At 31.1% G+C, this 17435-nt stretch overlaps 2 protein-coding genes and 1 long non-coding RNA gene across 4 annotated transcripts in view; 2 read left to right on the top strand and 1 right to left on the bottom strand.

Moving 5' to 3' along the window:
* Positions 1-7384: 7384 nt before the first annotated feature.
* On the bottom strand, positions 7385-9813 carry LOC139430754 (uncharacterized). Its single transcript, XR_011641134.1, has 2 exons — positions 8487-9813; positions 7385-7880 (listed from the first exon to the last, which is right to left on the bottom strand). It is a non-coding gene; the product is annotated as an uncharacterized lncRNA (long non-coding RNA).
* Positions 9814-10533: 720 nt separating this feature from the next.
* Positions 10534-12042, top strand: LOC139430874 (uncharacterized). The gene has a single exon (XM_071198324.1). It carries the CDS (start codon positions 10534-10536, stop codon positions 12040-12042), a length of 1509 nt encoding a protein of 502 aa, XP_071054425.1.
* A 3695-nt stretch (positions 12043-15737) lies between these two features.
* LOC111422764 (ankyrin repeat domain-containing protein 11) overlaps positions 15738-17435 on the top strand; it is a 41548-nt gene continuing 39850 nt past the window's right edge. Inside the window, exons 1-3 of one of the 2 annotated variants that reach the window (XM_023055987.2) lie at positions 15738-16013; positions 16167-16487; positions 16554-16823. In XM_023055987.2, the coding sequence (XP_022911755.2) occupies positions 16196-16487; positions 16554-16823 (562 nt within the window). In that variant the 5' untranslated portion in view covers positions 15738-16013; positions 16167-16195. The remainder of the gene's footprint in view (positions 16014-16166; positions 16488-16553; positions 16824-17435) is intronic. The other variant, XM_023055996.2, reaches the window with a different exon arrangement.

Raw genomic sequence — 17435 nt, forward strand, 5'->3', positions numbered from 1 at the left:
TGGAATATATTTAAAAAAAGTGTACACGTTCTTTCTACGTTGTTTTAAGAAAAATTCAGAACGAGACAACAACAGATTAGATAATGCAATTATCAACAGTATTGTTCTAATGTAAATTTAATCATTCCAATCAATTAATTGGAATAATACAATTGATACAAGGAAGTAGATCCTTATATCAGTATTATTAAGCTATTAATTAAGTTTTGATTTGTTCCTTTTAAATATTCCATGCAATAAGAAAAGTTAAAAATAAGTCGATGGTTCGACTTATTTTTGGCAATTATGATTTATTGTCTGTCATAAATCAAAAACATAAGAAAAAAATAAGAAAACAACTTTGTTTCCTCCAATAAGATAAGAGATAGCTAAAAGGAAATCAGTCATATATTTATATTATTATGTTTATTTGTAAAATGTTATCTTTTGCAATTATTGTATCAGTATTTAAAAATTGTTATCGAGATTTTTACACAATGTTGAACAAATTTTGATAGTTTGAACAATCTTTTTGTTTTAATCAATTGTCTAAATTTTAAAATTTGACGTTTTTAAAGGCAGAAAGAAAAATTTATATGATACATATTTTTAACATGAATCTCAACGTCAATAACTAAAAATGTCGAATGGACTATTGCCAACAATATTATTGAGTATTTTGCATAATTGTAAAACAAGGAATTGCTGCTGTATAGCTGTTGCAAACCCGAACCTTTCTAGTTCTAGTGTTAGTTCTAGTTTTACATTAGCAATATCATTAAAACTAACATAAAACCTAGAACTAGAATCATTTAGGTTTAGCTGTCTTGAGATACGCACGGCTAAACCCGAATGTTTCTAGGTCTAGTACTAATTCTAGTTTTAATTGTTATTCAGCGTTAGATTGTGTTATGTATTTATTGAACAAAAAGTAGAACTAACACTAGACCAAGAACCAGATCCATTCGGGTTTAGCTATGTGCCTCTTAAGACAGCTAAACCTAAATGTTTCTAGTTCTAGGTCAAATGTTAGTTCTAGTGACAGTACTAAGTAGCGCTAGTTAGCATTAGATATCACTGTGGTACATATTTTTATTGAATTAAAGCGAGTACTAACACTAGACCTAGAACTAGAAAATTTTGTGTTTAGCCATGCGTGTGAAGACAAATGTTTCTAGTTTAGTTTCTAGTGTTAGTTTTGCACTAGCACTATCACTAGAACTAACACAAGACCTAGAATCATTCGGATTTAGCCGCACGTCTCTCAACACGGTTTGTGATATATTTTTATTGAACGAAAAGTGGAACTAACATTAGACCGAGAATTAGAAACATTCGGGGTTAGCCGTGCGTCTCTTAAGAGCGCCGAAAACTCAGAACTGTCATAAGGACGTCACCTTTTTCCAAGCAAAACTACCCAATGCCTGCACTATTAAGGTGAGTTTAGACATGCATGGATTAAGTGGCGCCAGTAGTTGCGCCAGTTCTATTTGCACGCCAGTAAAGGTTTACACTACATGTGCGAAAACAAAAATAAGTGACACGCCAGTTTCATTTTTAAAGTGTATTGCACAGTGCGTAATATGTCGAGTGAACTTTCCGAAGCATGCAAAGTAGTCGCAAAACTTTTAGTGCAAACAAATGATAAAAGAAATACAGAAAAAGAAACGACGACCTACTTTGGGTGCTTCTACAAAACTTCTACGAGAACTCGCAACCGAAGATTCTGCAAGCTATAAAAATCATCTACGAATGACAAAGCAAAATTTTGATACTCTTCAGGATTGTGTTCTGATAAGCACTACATACATCCCATAAACACGGAAAAGATTCATAACCTTCAAGAAATTTGATGGTCAGTTCTGCCAAATTAAACACAAATTAGGATCTCAACCGAAACGAAAATCTAACTAAAAACTGTCGAACCAATGTGCAAGCATTTGTTTACACACGCAAATTTTGTTTCGCTGTACGTATTTGTTATCACTGGCGCCAGTGATTTCAGAAGGGTGCAGACTTTTCCGATCAATTTAATTTTACTGGCGCGCTAGTTTTTATTGGCGCCACTAAATCTATGCATGTCTAAACTCACCTTTAAGCTATGTTACATTTTATGTGTAAGTGCATAGTAGTTTCGTAACTATGGTTGCGGCACAGAGCTGTGCCGCGTATTGAGAAAACGTACTCGAGTACTGGGTACCGGGTATATGTCATAATTGAGGTACCCGGAGTACAAGTACCGGAACTTTTCGGGTATTTTTAAAAAGTACAATTGGCTAAAATTTATGTTTGGGTTATGCAAAATAAATAAAATATTCTACAAAAATAGTTTTTAATGTTAAATAATAACTTGAAAAAGAAAACAAAAAAATGGAATCCTAAAAATACCACCTGATAAGTGTTATATTATTGCGTTACTTAATAAAGGCCAATAGGCCTTCATTATAACCAATTTTTCGAAACTCGAATCGCTGAGAGCATTTCACTATTGACGCAAAAGAAAATAATCGCTCCACTGGTGCAGACGAAGGTAAACAAGTATTATACCTCAAAAATATTTTTTTTGTTATTGGGTAATCGTTCAAGCTATTTATTCCGCTCCTTTTGTCATCAAGATATTTGTATAGCTCTAACTCAATTTTTGATGTTTTCACTGCTTCCTTTTCAGTGGCAGGTTGAGAGGTATTCATAACGTGTTTAGATGTTTCGGGTTCATTAAAATCAAAGAAGTCATTAGATATTCTATCGCTAGAACCTCCATGTTTACCATGATTACCAACTATTTAAAAAAACATTAAACCATCGCAACTTAAATTTGGGATGAACAATTGCGGAAATAATTGCTCTGACGTCAAATTAAGTATGTCACAAAACCTTCTATTTAAGCTATCCATACATGTTTTTAATAGTAATTCACCATTGGGACTCATATACTGGAGCTGTAATTTTTCCTATTTATTTCTCAGAGAAAGAAGACTCGGCAGTACGTATCCATAATAAACACAATCGTGTCCTTGCAAAACGTGGAGTGTTAAAGCAAGAGGTTTCAATACTATACAGTACTCTTCGAGCAACTGCAACTCGGTTTCCTTAAAATTTTTAATGTTAAGCCGCTGGCAAAGAGACGGAAGTTTTGATTTTACATTCAAGATCTGGGAAACCGAATCAAAATAGGAATTCCATCTTGATATTCCTGGATAACTTAGAGTATGTCCTAAAACCCCTTTGATTATTTCAACAGTTTTGGGTCTACCTGCTTTTGGCCATAAGATATTACATTTTGAAAAAACTTGTGTATGTCTCGTTCTTAGTGTAACATTTAAATTGCATTTTTGCAATCGGTTGTGGCAATTAAATTTAACGTATGGTTGGCACATAGAATATACGCTGGTAGCATCATTATTCTATTGTCAGATGTATTTGAAACTTCGATTTCACAGAACGTGACTTCTTCATCATATTCGATTTCATTCATCTGATCTTCTTCATGATCTTCATCTAGTGCATGTCTGTGTCTGGTTTTGTAACCTTTAATTCTTGAGATTCTTCTGTAACCGAGAATTCACGGAATGTTTTAACAAAATTCGAACCATTAAAATTCAAATTGATGTTTTCAAGCATTTCTCCAATGTAGTTGTAGTTATGTGTGCCAGAGAATCTTTTGCAAGCTAAAGCTACTGACTTTCACTCCAAGTTTGCGTCTATCTAGTGCAATGTAACACCCATGAAACTTCTTGTTTTGGTGGACCATATATCAGCGGTGCTACAAACATAGTCCTGTTTTTGAATATCTTTTTAGGATTTTAAGATTTTCTATATAATAATTATACATCTCATTAATAAGTCTCATTGTAGCTTTTCTTCGGGGACATTAACATTCATCCATCGAACAACCTTAGAAAACTTGACAATGAAATACACTATTCTTTTTTCAAACTTCTTCTGCATGACCACACTTTTTGGATTCATGATACTCAATTTTGCTTGTTTGGATTTTGTACCTGCTAGACCAATTCTCGAAGTAGTACCCTTTAACTTGGGTACTACTTCGTCTTTTAATTTCTCTTTCTGTTTGACATAGTCATCGTAGGATTTGTTTCCATGCACTCTTTTTATGTGCTTAACAAAATTTGTCGTACTTTCGGCAGAGCCCTTAATAATCTTTTTTGAAGAAAGACATAACTGGCACAGAGCTTCGACATGCGAATTCTTGTCACACGTTTCAACCAAGAAAAATGTTCCGTCCAGCATTGGGGTGCTCTTGCACTTTTCAACATTACTTACTACAGTTGTAGTTGATAAAGATGTGGATGTAGATGCAAAAATGGGGCTAGCAACTCCCCTTTCAGTGTCCCTAGAAGTCGAAGTCGATGGCGGAATATTTTTAAAATAGTGTGATATTTTGATATAGTCTTCATCACTTTCTGATGAATTATGGAAAGGATCTGGTTCTGCATCACTTGAAATCTCCATAGTCCCATCAATAAGTAAAGAAATACAATATTAAAATATTGCCAAAAAAATGAGACTAATAACGATTTCCATTAGTAAGAAAAGAAACATGCACTAGATGAGGATCATAAAGAAGATCAGATGAATGAAATACAAAAATGCAATTCAATCAAATGTTTCAATTTGTTTAAAAAAAGTATTCAGACAAGCTCGCTCAAACTTGTTCAAGTACCCGAAAATAATGTACTCGAATATGCGATGCGGGTATCAGGTACTAATAGAGAGTATTTGACGAACCGGGTACCAAGTACATTTGATTCGAATGTACTGGGTACCGGGTATCGAGTACTCCAAAATGTACTCCGACATTTTTGAGTATTTTTACTCGGGTACTGCCCAGCTCTGTTACTGCATTCATATATTGCGACTTAATCGAAATTCCCGGTATAGATATCTATGAAGTTTTAAGAATTTCTAATGAAGTCCAGGAATTTAGATATAATAATCAGCTTCTTGAATATTTTTAAGTTTATCTAATCTCACGGATTTTCAAGCGATTTTAAAACATTTCTAAGAATGAACAAAGATATTCAATGACATCCAAAGATATTTTAGGATTTAAGGACATTATTCAAGGAAAGAAAGATATCAAACTATTTCATGTGATTGATTTCAATCAATATTAAAATGTGTTAAAATAGTAGGGAAATAAAACTATGAATGAAGTATTAGGATCGTAAAGAAATGGACATTATAAGGTTTTTATTAACGAAAATTTGCATTGACCAATTCCAAAAGTATAATGAAACAAATCATAATAATTAGCCATCGGGTACATTAATTGTATCAATGTACATTGATTTAACACAAAAAAAAATTAGGGTAAATCAACTCTTATTTATTATGAACTTTTATTCAATCATGGACTTATTGATTTGCCTTAATTTGTTTTAAAATCTTCATTATTGTTACTATCATTAAACAAAGTGAAATTTGTTGTAAGTGAAGTAAATTTTTTCAAATTTCCAGTAACTAATACAGGGTGATTTAAAAAACCGCTGATAGACTTCTACAGTAGATAATACATGAAAAATTAAGATGAATAGTCTTAATATACATGGGGTCGCAAATGCCTCGTTGGTGAGATATAGCGGATCAAAGTTTCTTTAAAATTAAAGATTATCTGCTATAAAAAGCACTTTTTTAAAAATATTGTCTACGCCATTGCTCTCTACGCGTGTAAAGTGATCAATTATCTATCGATTGGTCTTTTACAAAACTTTCATCAAAGCAATAGTTTTTAAGAAAAACACGTTTGTAGAAAATTTGTTAATTCAATTGATAACCAATTTGAGAGACCAATTTGATTGATCGGTGTCATGCAGTTGGTCAACCTACGAAACACGGTACGCAAACTATCCTCGCTAAATTTGTGAGCTATCGAGAACGAAGAATGGTCATGCACAACAGGAAACTGCTTAAAGGTAAAAATAACTCAATTGTGGCGGATTTGACGAGGGTGCGCCACCGGTTGTATCAAGAAGCGGTCAAAATATTTAATTACAGAGCTGTTTGGTCCTTGGATGGGAACATCTTTGTGAACAAGAATGGCATTAAATTTAAAATTAAGTCGCTCGCTGATCTGGATAAATTAGGGTGCTCTGAATTGATTAAAGAAAGGAAAAAAAAAAAATAAAATAAAGGTTTTTTTTTTTTTAAAAAAAGACCACTTTTCCTCCGTAATTGTTATAAATTAATCAATCTGAGACGTTTCGGGAACACCTCCCATCTTCAGTCTACAAATAGTCACTCGTAATATTATCTACAAAAAATACACAACAAAGACCATAAAAATCTCAAATCACACAAAAATACAAAAATTAATCGGTGTCGAATGTTAAAAAAAGTTTACCTCTAATCTTGATATAATGATTTAAAAAACAATATTTTAAAATTACTTTGCATATATGTATGTGCGTCGCATTGTACAACTGTTTTGAAATACCATTGTACGAAGTTTCAAGGATAATTTTACTACCCAAAAACTGGAATTCGTTCTTCCTTTCTACCACTCCCAAACGTCTTCTATCTATCTCGCTTTATATATTTAATCTATCTAAGATATTCGCGTAATGCGCTCCAATCTTCCCAACATCGGTTTTGAAATTGACTGCGTGATTGATATTTTTTGTTATATAAATTGATTCTAAATTTTTCCTTATTAAGGTATTATTATTTGTATTGAGAATCCTGGGATTTTCAAAGTCAAATTTGTGGTTTAATAGTACAGAATGTTGACACAATGCTGTTTTATTATTTATTTTGATCTGTTTTGAGTCATATTGATGTTGTTGAATTCGTTTTTTCAGGTGTTGTTTTGATTCTCCAATATAAACTTTATCACAATTCATACAATTTAATTTGTAAACGGTATCGACTTTGTCTATCATAAAATAATCGGTATCATTTTATTATCATTGTATTTTGCAAATTTAATTTCTTTAAGAGGCTACTTTACCATACAGCTCGGCAAATTACAAAAAACATACATTATTTATGAAAATATTTGGATGAAATTTTGTACATAGCTTCTTCTAACAATTCTACATAACGCATGGTGAAAATTTTTAAAGTTTTCCAAAAAAAGGGGTTTTTTTCCTCAATATTATACAATTTGGTCGTTCTTTTTTAGCTTGCATGATAGTATACTTGAAAATAGTAATATTTTTCAAATAAATTTTTTCAAAATTTTTAGTTATAAAGGAATAGTTTGTAATTTGCTAAAATTGCAAAAAGGTAGCGTAAAAATGAATATTTTCCGTCAAGATTCCCACGAAGTATTACCACCGCGTTAGTCCCGCCTCTTGCCGACTGAGCGGCGCTGACATCGACTCTCTTCATCGAAGCTCCTTGTTTTATCTATTACTTTTTAATGTGGTAGAGAAAATAATCATTTCCAAAAGTACGTTTTGAACTTTATTTTCCGTGATTTTCTACTAATGATTGTGTAATTTAACAAAATTTTTGAATTTATAGTCAATAGTTGTTATTTTATTGTGTACTATAGTGTTAGTTTAATTTAGTTTGTGTAAAGTTTTTATAAACAATGGGTAAGTATGTTCATCTAAAAAACTACCCCTCAGCATTTGAAGATGTTCTCGAAAAAGGAGTAATAGACGGTAATAATTTACGATATAAATTTTTATAAAATCTAAAATTTCATATTTTATAGTCCGAGATTCAATTGAAAAATGTATTCATTCCGAAAGGTAAGTTAAATTTTATTAATTTTATTGTATAAACTGTGATACACATAAAAAGGACTTATTTAAAAAGAATAAACCATCACAGTAAAAATTAAAACGATACATTATTTGAAGCGATACCATAAGTTAAATAATACAAATGATGCAGAACCAAATACTGATGGTGGAGAATAATCCATTCAACTGCAACAAAACTCGCATTAAATTTATTAATGAGTCAAAAGAAGGGCTTAGCAGCTCATTTCTTTTATGTTTTATGTGCGGGATAAAAAAGAAGCTTTACACTGAAGAAAGCAAAGAGTCTATTGAGATAAACTCTGCTGTTGTTTCTGTTATCTGTCGGTACCGGATATACACAGGCTGAAGAATTATTGTTATGTGTGGATATACTATTTATGTTAACAAAAACATTCCAAAAATATCAAGAACCCGTAAGTGACATGGCATAGCAGTCTATGAAGAACGCAGGTAAAGAAGAATTAATTTAGTTACAGCTTCAGGAGAAGTAAATAAAGACTGAATAAAGACTGTAAACGCTAAACGCTCGAACAACATCAATTACGATGCATCATCCGGAGTGGTACTGCTATAAAATAATTGTATACAATAAAATAAAATACTCGTGTATACAGGGTAATTCAGGTAGGTAGCGAAAGCCGATCAGGGTAATGATAGCAATTCGGTTATAATTTATGAGTGACATTTCACACGAAGAATATAAAAGAAAGAAGAATTTATTGGAAACTTGCAAGATGGATGCATTAACAGAAATAAAATACAAATTCTTACCAGAAGCTAAAGTACCAATCAGATATGGATCCAAGAAAGGTATCTGTGCCTAACTGCATCGAGATTTGGTGATGTATGTAGGATGAGAAATGACACGTCTTGCTTAAATAAAGTTAAATCAATCTTGTACTCGAAATTTGCTAGAAATAATAACACTAAACATGGCCAAGACTATGAATGACTTGCATTAAAAAAATTTGAAAGTAAATATAACTTGCCAGCAAACTCTTGAGTTCTATTCATCCGTAGGATGTATGGATTCTTAGTTGCAAGTCCAAATGAAACAATAAAAAACGAAAATGCCATCGTCGAGGTGAAGTGTTCAGCGAATTTCAAGAGCTTACATCTATTCAACGATGGCAAATTAAAATTTCCTAAAGATTTTTCTAGTCAGGGCTGTTTTATTTATTACACTATTAGCCATATTTTGTATACTTCAATCATTATTTAATATTATTATTAATTAGGTATTACATATTATTTCATTTACTTATACAAGGTGATGCAGACCATGCAGTCCATTTTTTTAAACAGAAATATTAAAAAAGTTCGAATGAAAAGTAATAATATTCATAAAGGAACCACATTTATTCAGCTATTTTTTCTTTAATTTTTGTAACTACCTGTGTTTTCAAATAAAATTACTTACACGGTTACTCTGAGACACCTGTATATCAAACGAACGCATAATAATACAACAAAGATATAATTTATAAATGTTGTACCGAACTTTTCACATTCCTGTATTGCAAATATATCTATTTTAATATAAAATGAAGTTATAAATGTTATTTTCGTTTCAAAATGATATAAATGTTTTATGCGTCGCAAAATTATTTATTGCATTTGAAATTGATTTTTGCCTTACATTCAATTGAATTATAAACCCATAATCTTAGATGTTCTCAACTTCTTTCTCTAATTTCTCTATTAAAAAATTAATATTCTATTCATATCGAAAAAAAGCATTAAAAAACTGATATTTGCGTAATGTAAATTGTTGTGAACCAAAATACTTAAAAAAAACAAACGTAGTAAAAAAGTGGGCTAAATAACTAAAATAATAAATAAATTGGAAAGTCAATAAAAAGATTGATTGTGATTCGTAATTAAGAAAAAGTGTTAATAAACAATAATATTTAGAAGAAGTCGTTTAATTTCTTCATTAACAACATCGACGAGAAAAAGAATCGTAATAAAATAAACACGATGTTTTTTTTATCTATAAAGGGTCGGGCCTAGTAGAAAATAAACTCCGCCTCGTTGCTTCCGAACGTCCGTCGTCTGCGCCCCTCAGAAACTGACCGACCTGGTAAAGTGGGCTCTTAAAATCATGATCTCTGAATACTGAAGTTATTTTATTCGTTAATGACGGTATGTATTTAATCTTACAAAACTTGTTCAAATTTGTTATTTTATTAGTTTCGTCATTTATATTTCTATTATCTTGTTCACTATCATTCTTCTGATTATGTTTATCGAAATATTGTGTAATTAATGATTGGCCTTCTGTTTTTTCTTTTGTTTTACTTCTTAAAAAATATTCTTTTTTATATTGTTCTGTAGGTCTCGATATGTGAGAAGTTGTATTGTTATCTTGATTAACATTATCAATAGAATTTTTAATTCTATACCAAGCATCATTGACTAATCTTTTAGGGTAGAAATTTTCTAATAAAATGTTATATAATTGTTTTCTTATTTCTTTTAAGAAGGCATTGTCTGTAACTGAGATAGCTCTTTTTATGTAATTGTTCATGGTATTAATGATTTGGGACTTAGGGTGATTGCTATGAAAATTTAACAATCTATTGCTAGCAATTTCTTTTTTATACCATTTCGTTGCAATTGAGTTGTTGTTTCGATTCATTACCAGAACTATATCCAAAAAGGGTAATTTATCATTATCGGGCGTTTCTACTGTAAATTTCAATCGATCATTGTAACTAATTTGCTAAATGATAATAAAACGTATAGAACGAATAGGTCAGATCCAGGACCTCCGTTGGTTGATAAAATTAACGATTACCTAAGAAGACTTGAAAAAATGAATTACATAGATAAACCCCTGAAATTAAAATTGGCACCAACACATTTCATAACACCGAGAATTCATGGATTAATTAAAATTCATAAACAAGACAAGCCATTGAGACCAATTGTTAATAATATTAATGGACCCACATACGCATTATCAAAATTTCTCAATAGTTCTTTGAATAACCTAAACTCAATGAATGATTACGACATCAAAAATTCATTAGAGTTAAAAGAAAAGTTAAAATCATTACATCTGGATAATCACATTAAATATGATATTGTAAGCTTTGATGTACAGTCCTTATTCACAAACATACCTTTACAAAAAATGATAGAATTAGTAGAAACAAACTGGGAACATATAGAAGATCACACTGTAATTAAAAATAAAAAATTGTTTATTGAAGGAATTAAACTTTGCACGTTTAATAGCTATTTCAAACAGGATAATAACTATTACAGACAAATTTACGGTCTTCCAATGGGGTCCAGTTTGAGCGTGAATTTGAGTGGTATAGTGTTGAACGATTTAATAACAACACAATTAAAAACAACCAAAATAAAACCGATACTAATTGCTAAGTACATAGACGATCTGTTACTAATCTTACCCAAGAATGAATATCCAAAACTATTGGACACATTCAACAGTTACAATGATCGATTGAAATTTACAGTAGAAATGCCCGATAATGATAAATTACCCTTTTTGGATATAGTTCTGGTAATGAATCGAAACAACAGCTCAATTGCAACGAAATGGTATAAAAAGGAAATTGCTAGCAATAGATTGTTAAATTTTCATAGCAATCACCCTAAGTCCCAAATCATTAATACCATGAACAATTACATAAAAAGAGCTATCTCAGTTACAGACAATGCCTTCTTAAAAGAAATAAGAAAACAATTATATAACATTTTATTAGAAAATTTCTACCCTAAAAGATTAGTCAATGATGCTTGGTATAGAATTAAAAATTCTATTGATAATGTTAATCAAGATAACAATACAACTTCTCACATATCGAGACCTACAGAACAATATAAAAAAGAATATTTTTTAAGAAGTAAAACAAAAGAAAAAACAGAAGGCCAATCATTAATTACACAATATTTCGATAAACATAATCAGAAGAATGATAGTGAACAAGATAATAGAAATATAAATGACGAAACTAATAAAATAACAAATTTGAACAAGTTTTGTAAGATTAAATACATACCGTCATTAACGAATAAAATAACTTCAGTATTCAGAGATCATGATTTTAAAGAAATTAAATTTGCAAAATACAATGATAATAAAATAAACACATTGATTTCAAATATGAAGGATAAAATTAAGATGATAGACAAAGTCGATACCGTTTACAAATTAAATTGTATGAATTGTGATAAAGTTTATATTGGAGAATCAAAACAACACCTGAAAAAACGAATTCAACAACATCAATATGACTCAAAACAGATCAAAATAAATAATAAAACAGCATTGTGTCAACATTCTGTACTATAAAACCACAAATTTGACTTTGAAAACCCCAGGATTCTCAATACAAATAATAATACCTTAATAAGGAAAAATTTAGAATCAATTTATATAACAAAAAATATCAATCACGCAGTCAATTTCAAAACCGATGTTGGGAAGATTGGAGCGCATTACGCGAATATCTTAGATAGATTAAATATATAAAGCGAGATAGATAGAAGACGATTGGGAGTGGTAGAAAGGAAGAACGAATTCCAGTTTTTGGGTAGTAAAATTATCCTTGAAACTTCGTACAATGGTATTTCAAAACAGTTGTACAATGTGACGCACATACATATATGCAAAAATTTTAAAATATTGTTTTTTAAATCATCATATCAAGATTAGAGGTAAACTTTTTTTAACATTCGACACCGATTAATTTTTGTATTTTTGTGTGATTTGAGATTTTTATGGTCTTTTGTTGTGGTTTTTTTGTAGATAATATTACGAGTGACTATTTGTAGACTGAAGATGGGAGGTGTTCCCGAAACGTCTCAGATTGATTAATTTATAACAATTACGGAGGAAAAGTAACACCTCTAGTTCAATTTATCGTTTAAAATAAAATAAAATAAATTAAAATAAATAAATGAATAAACTTCTTAAATGTAGCTGTATGTGGTTACGGCGGAGTGGAGACTAGGTATTTCGTGCCTCTCTTTGTTCTTTATTTTGTTTTTTTCTTTTTGTTGATTTTGTCTGTATATAGAATAACTTTAGTTTATTATTTGTATGCATTTGATACGCCTTGCACATCTGAATGTCAGATCGCTTTTGCCTAAATTAGTAGATGTTAAAAGTATATTATGTGATAATCATTTTGATGTTTTGGTTTTGACCGAAACGTGGTTGAATCCAAATACTGAGTACGATTTTGGATTTGATGGTTATAGAATTGTCAGATTTGATAGGACTGATCGTGGTGGGGGTGTTGCGATATTCTTCCGTGATTACTTTGACTATAAACCTATTGCGGTTGGTGGTGATATTGAGCAGGTCTGGCTTCAATTTTTCTTTCCTAAGACCTCTATTTTTGTCGGTGGGATATACAGACCGCCTCACATTAATTGTAGAAACTTTTTGAGTAGTGTTGAGGAAGTATACACTACTTGTGTTGCTGAAACCGAAAACATTTTTTGTTTGGGTGACCTGAACATCGATCTTCTGAACGTGGATGGTCCATTTATTAATCTGTTTCATGAATTCTCTGCTCACTTGATTGATTCAGTCCCTTCTTTGAACCTTGCAACGCGTTTCAGTTTTAACGACTTACCGCCTTTAAATTTGATTCAAACTAATTTTAAGTTTGTCTTTGTATCCGAAACTGATGTAATAAAAGCTATTTCCTCAATTTCTTCTAGAGCTGCCGGTGCTGATAATATCAGTATGAGTATGTTGAATATGTGTCTTCCATTTATATTACCCTACTTGACACATTTACTCAATGTTTGCATTGAAACTTCGGAAGTACCTGACTGTTGGAAGTTGTCAATTGTGGTTCCTATCCCAAAAAAACGTGACCCATCTGAGCCTAAAGATCTGCGGCCGATTAGCATACTGCCAATTTTATCTAAAGTTCTGGAAAGAATTATGTTTAATCAGTTGCATCAATTTGTTCAACTTAATAATATTTTACCGAAGCATCAGTCTGGTTTTCGTAGAAACCATAGCTGCGGTACTGCTCTTCTCAAGGTAACTAATGATATTTTACAAGCTCGAGATAAAGGATTATGTACGTTGGTAGTCTTGTTGGATTTTAGTAGAGCTTTTGATAGTGTTTGTCATGACTTGCTTGTGGAATTGTTAAAGTATATTGGCTTCAGTGAATCCGCTTTAAACTTAATTAAAAATTATTTAAGTAATAGGCATCAGTCGGTTAGAATCGGTGATGCTTTGTCTGAATTTCGCTGTTTGAGCAAGGGTGTACCACAAGGTACTATTTTAGGGCCTATTCTATTTTCTTTATATACATCTCAAATCGTTAGGGGGTTAAATCATTGTGAGTACCATATGTATGCGGATGACTAGCAGATGTATGTTTCCTTTGATCCACGCGACTTCGCGTTGGGTATTACGACTATGCAAAAAGACCTTGATTACATTCATAAAGTGGCTCGGGAATACGGTCTACATCTTAATCCGAGTAAATCCAATGCTATACTTTTTAGAAATTCCGCTATATGTAATGGTTTTCGGGAAAGTATTGATTTGCAAATTGATGGTTGTAACATTCCTTTGGTTAGTGAGGTAAAGAATTTGGGTATGATTATGGACAACAGTTTTCGCTATAAGAAGCATGTCTCCAACTGTATATCCAGGGCTTATTATCATCTGAGGATGTTGTTTCCTTATCGACACTACCTTGGTATTCATCTGAAAAAGATGTTGTGCGAAGCCTCTGTTTTGGCTCAATTCACTTATTGTGCTGAGGTCTACCATCCATGCATTGACGTTAGCGATGTAACACGTATTCAAAGAGTGCAAAATTGGTGTCTTCGGTATAAATATGGAATTAGAAAATATAACAGAATATCTTATAAACTGAAGAATGCGGGATGGCTAAATATGTATCATCGTAGGAAAGTGCAGTGTTTGTTCCTATACTATAAAATTATAAACTATAAGGAACCACAGTATCTCTACCAACTGATAACTTTCCGAAATGATGTCCACCGAATAAATACGCGATTTCGCGGAAGACTGTCGCCACCCTTCTATCGTTTGTCTTTATTTCAGAGGTTATACATATTTCAAATAACTTCGAAATATAATGAGGTGGACGATAATTGCAAGGGGTTCTCGCTAGGAAGGTTTAAATTTACACCGAAAAATTCTTGTTTTCTTGAACAATGTCTACATGGGGGCAAACGCTGATCTGATATGTTTTGCAATCTTGTTGTTGTATCTAGCTGTTGCTTTGTAATTTTTGGCCGAGTCATGGTTTTCTTTTTTTGTTTCTTAGGTTAGTTAGAGTAGCTGTACTAGCTAGTACAAGCTGGAACTCGCCTATTTTCTTTTGTATGTTTTTTTTATACAATTAAGCTTTTCTAATAAAGGCATTTATTATTATTATTATTATAATAAATAATCGATCACTTTACACGAAAATACTATTCCGTTTGATAAAATTAGCAGTGGAGTTGAAAATATTTTTAAGAAAGGGCTTTTTATTGCAGATAATATTTAATTTTAAAGAAACTTTGACTCGCTATATCTCGTTAAGGAGGCATTTGCGACCCCATGTATATTAAGACTGTTCATCTTAATTTTTGATGTATTACCTGCCCTAGAAGTCTGTCAGCGGTTTTTTGAATCACTGTATATCTCAATCTGAACAAGTAGTACATTAATTCCAATAACCTTAATGCCACACCTATCTATACACAGAGGCATTTTAATCTTAGGTTACCTCTCGATTTAGTCTTTATGATTAAGGAATACTAAATACTTGAGTTATAAGAAATATTATTCTTTTTGTATAACTTTGTACAAAGTCATTAGAGTTGATTTGGAAGAAATCTTTACTTTTTTGTTTGAGAGTTTAAACAAAATTAATTTGTCTTGATTCTGTATTAATGAATACCTGTAATTAAATTATTAACTTAAAAGAAATAAATTAAATGGTTTAAAAATCGTAATTCTACATAACCTCAATTTTATGTGTCAAGATGACGTAATGTCATTTTTTAGGTTAGTTTATTAAAACATAATTATAATTTTAAACAAACAGTAATTCAGTTTAATAAAAATAATATGAAATTGTTAAACCTTTCTAAAAAATTCTTAAATAAGAATTAATTCTTTGAACCATCCTGCCATCTCTGTTTTAATTCAGACACAATACGTGCACGTAATAGAATGGATACGCATCAGATAAAACAGGTAGTCAATGTTCGTGTGTAAATACTTTTGAATTAAACTTGAAATATTTTTATACACACATATTTTTCGAGGTAAGATCCCTCATAATTACATACTTATACAACTTTACTTTAACAATTACCTATTACCCGTCAAATTCAAACAATTTAAAAGCGCGCATTCACCATTTTAAAGTTTTTGAGGTTATATCACTATTTATTGGGGCCTGTTGCTTCTATTTCCAGATACGTACATAGCTTTAATATTTCACGAGATGCCTTCATCAGTGCGTCCTAAAAGTTACACTGGTGGAAGCAGGACTTTGCCAGTTACACCCATGTCCGAACGTCAACAAATGGCCTTATTAATGCAAATGACTTCATCAAGTAATGAAGCTAGTCGAAGCCCTAGTAATAGCACTAATAGTAGCAGTAATAATAATAGAAATAAAGATAGAAACGAACGTGGCGAGACACCTTTACATTTAGCAGCTATTAAAGGAGACGTTGAACAAGTGTCAAAACTTTTGGCTCATCGAGCAGATCCTAATATAGCTGATTATGCAGGTAAGCATAAAACTTGTCTAAAATATTAATTGTAAATACATAAAAATTAATAATTTTTTTATTTAGGTTGGACACCTTTACATGAAGCATGTAACCATGGCTGGTACGAGGTTGCATATAAATTGGTTCAAGCTGGGGCCAATGTTAATGCTAAAGGTTTAGATAATGAGACGCCTCTTCATGATGCTGCTGTAAATGGTCACTTAAAACTGGTGAAATTATTAGTGGAAAAAGGGGCTGATATTCATGCAAAAAATTGCAAGGGAAAGACCCCTTTAAGTATTGCTTCCCCTGGAGTAGCTCAAATAATGTTGGATCCTACTTTACCAATTTCAGGTAGGTGGTGTTTTTCTGACTTTATATAAATGGGTTTTCTTAATTGTAATAAGTTTAATGTTTAAATAGGTTTGTATTATTGTGGAAGTTTTATTATTATTAAATATACTGTATATCTTATCTTTTTGGTAAGATAGTCTATTAATTAATGAATAGTTTTTTAAGGATTAGTGGTTTATTAAGTAAAATCATGGGTGAACATATAACTTAATACTAATTAATATAAATTAATTAAAAAAAATGGATAACATTAGAGTATTTACATTATTGATGATAAGAGTATCATATCCACTTTATTACAATTTTTATTTAATTCTTAACATATTTAATTATCTCTATAATTTAATATAATATACAAAAAATTAAATATCTGAAATCTCTAGATAAATATCTAGATGGATAGATAGATAGGGAGATTCCGTCCTATTCATTGGAAATTTACTCAAGTTCAGCATGTACTTTCACCTTTATACTGAAAGGGAAATTATTAATGATAATATATTTATGAAAATTTTATATTTTAGAACAACAAACATAAATAAATGAAACATTTATTTAAGAAATTAAAAAATTATAAATTGAAATGAATAAAATTGAAATTGATTCCTCAGA

The sequence above is a fragment of the Onthophagus taurus genome, chromosome 1 (genome assembly GCF_036711975.1).
Source record: "Onthophagus taurus isolate NC chromosome 1, IU_Otau_3.0, whole genome shotgun sequence".
Taxonomy (NCBI): Eukaryota; Metazoa; Arthropoda; class Insecta; order Coleoptera; family Scarabaeidae; genus Onthophagus; species Onthophagus taurus.

What these genes read in the sequence shown, in the direction of transcription:
- LOC139430874 (XM_071198324.1), top strand. Translation starts at nt 10,534, where the DNA reads ATGAATTACATAGATAAACCCCTGAAATTAAAATTGGCACCAACACAT.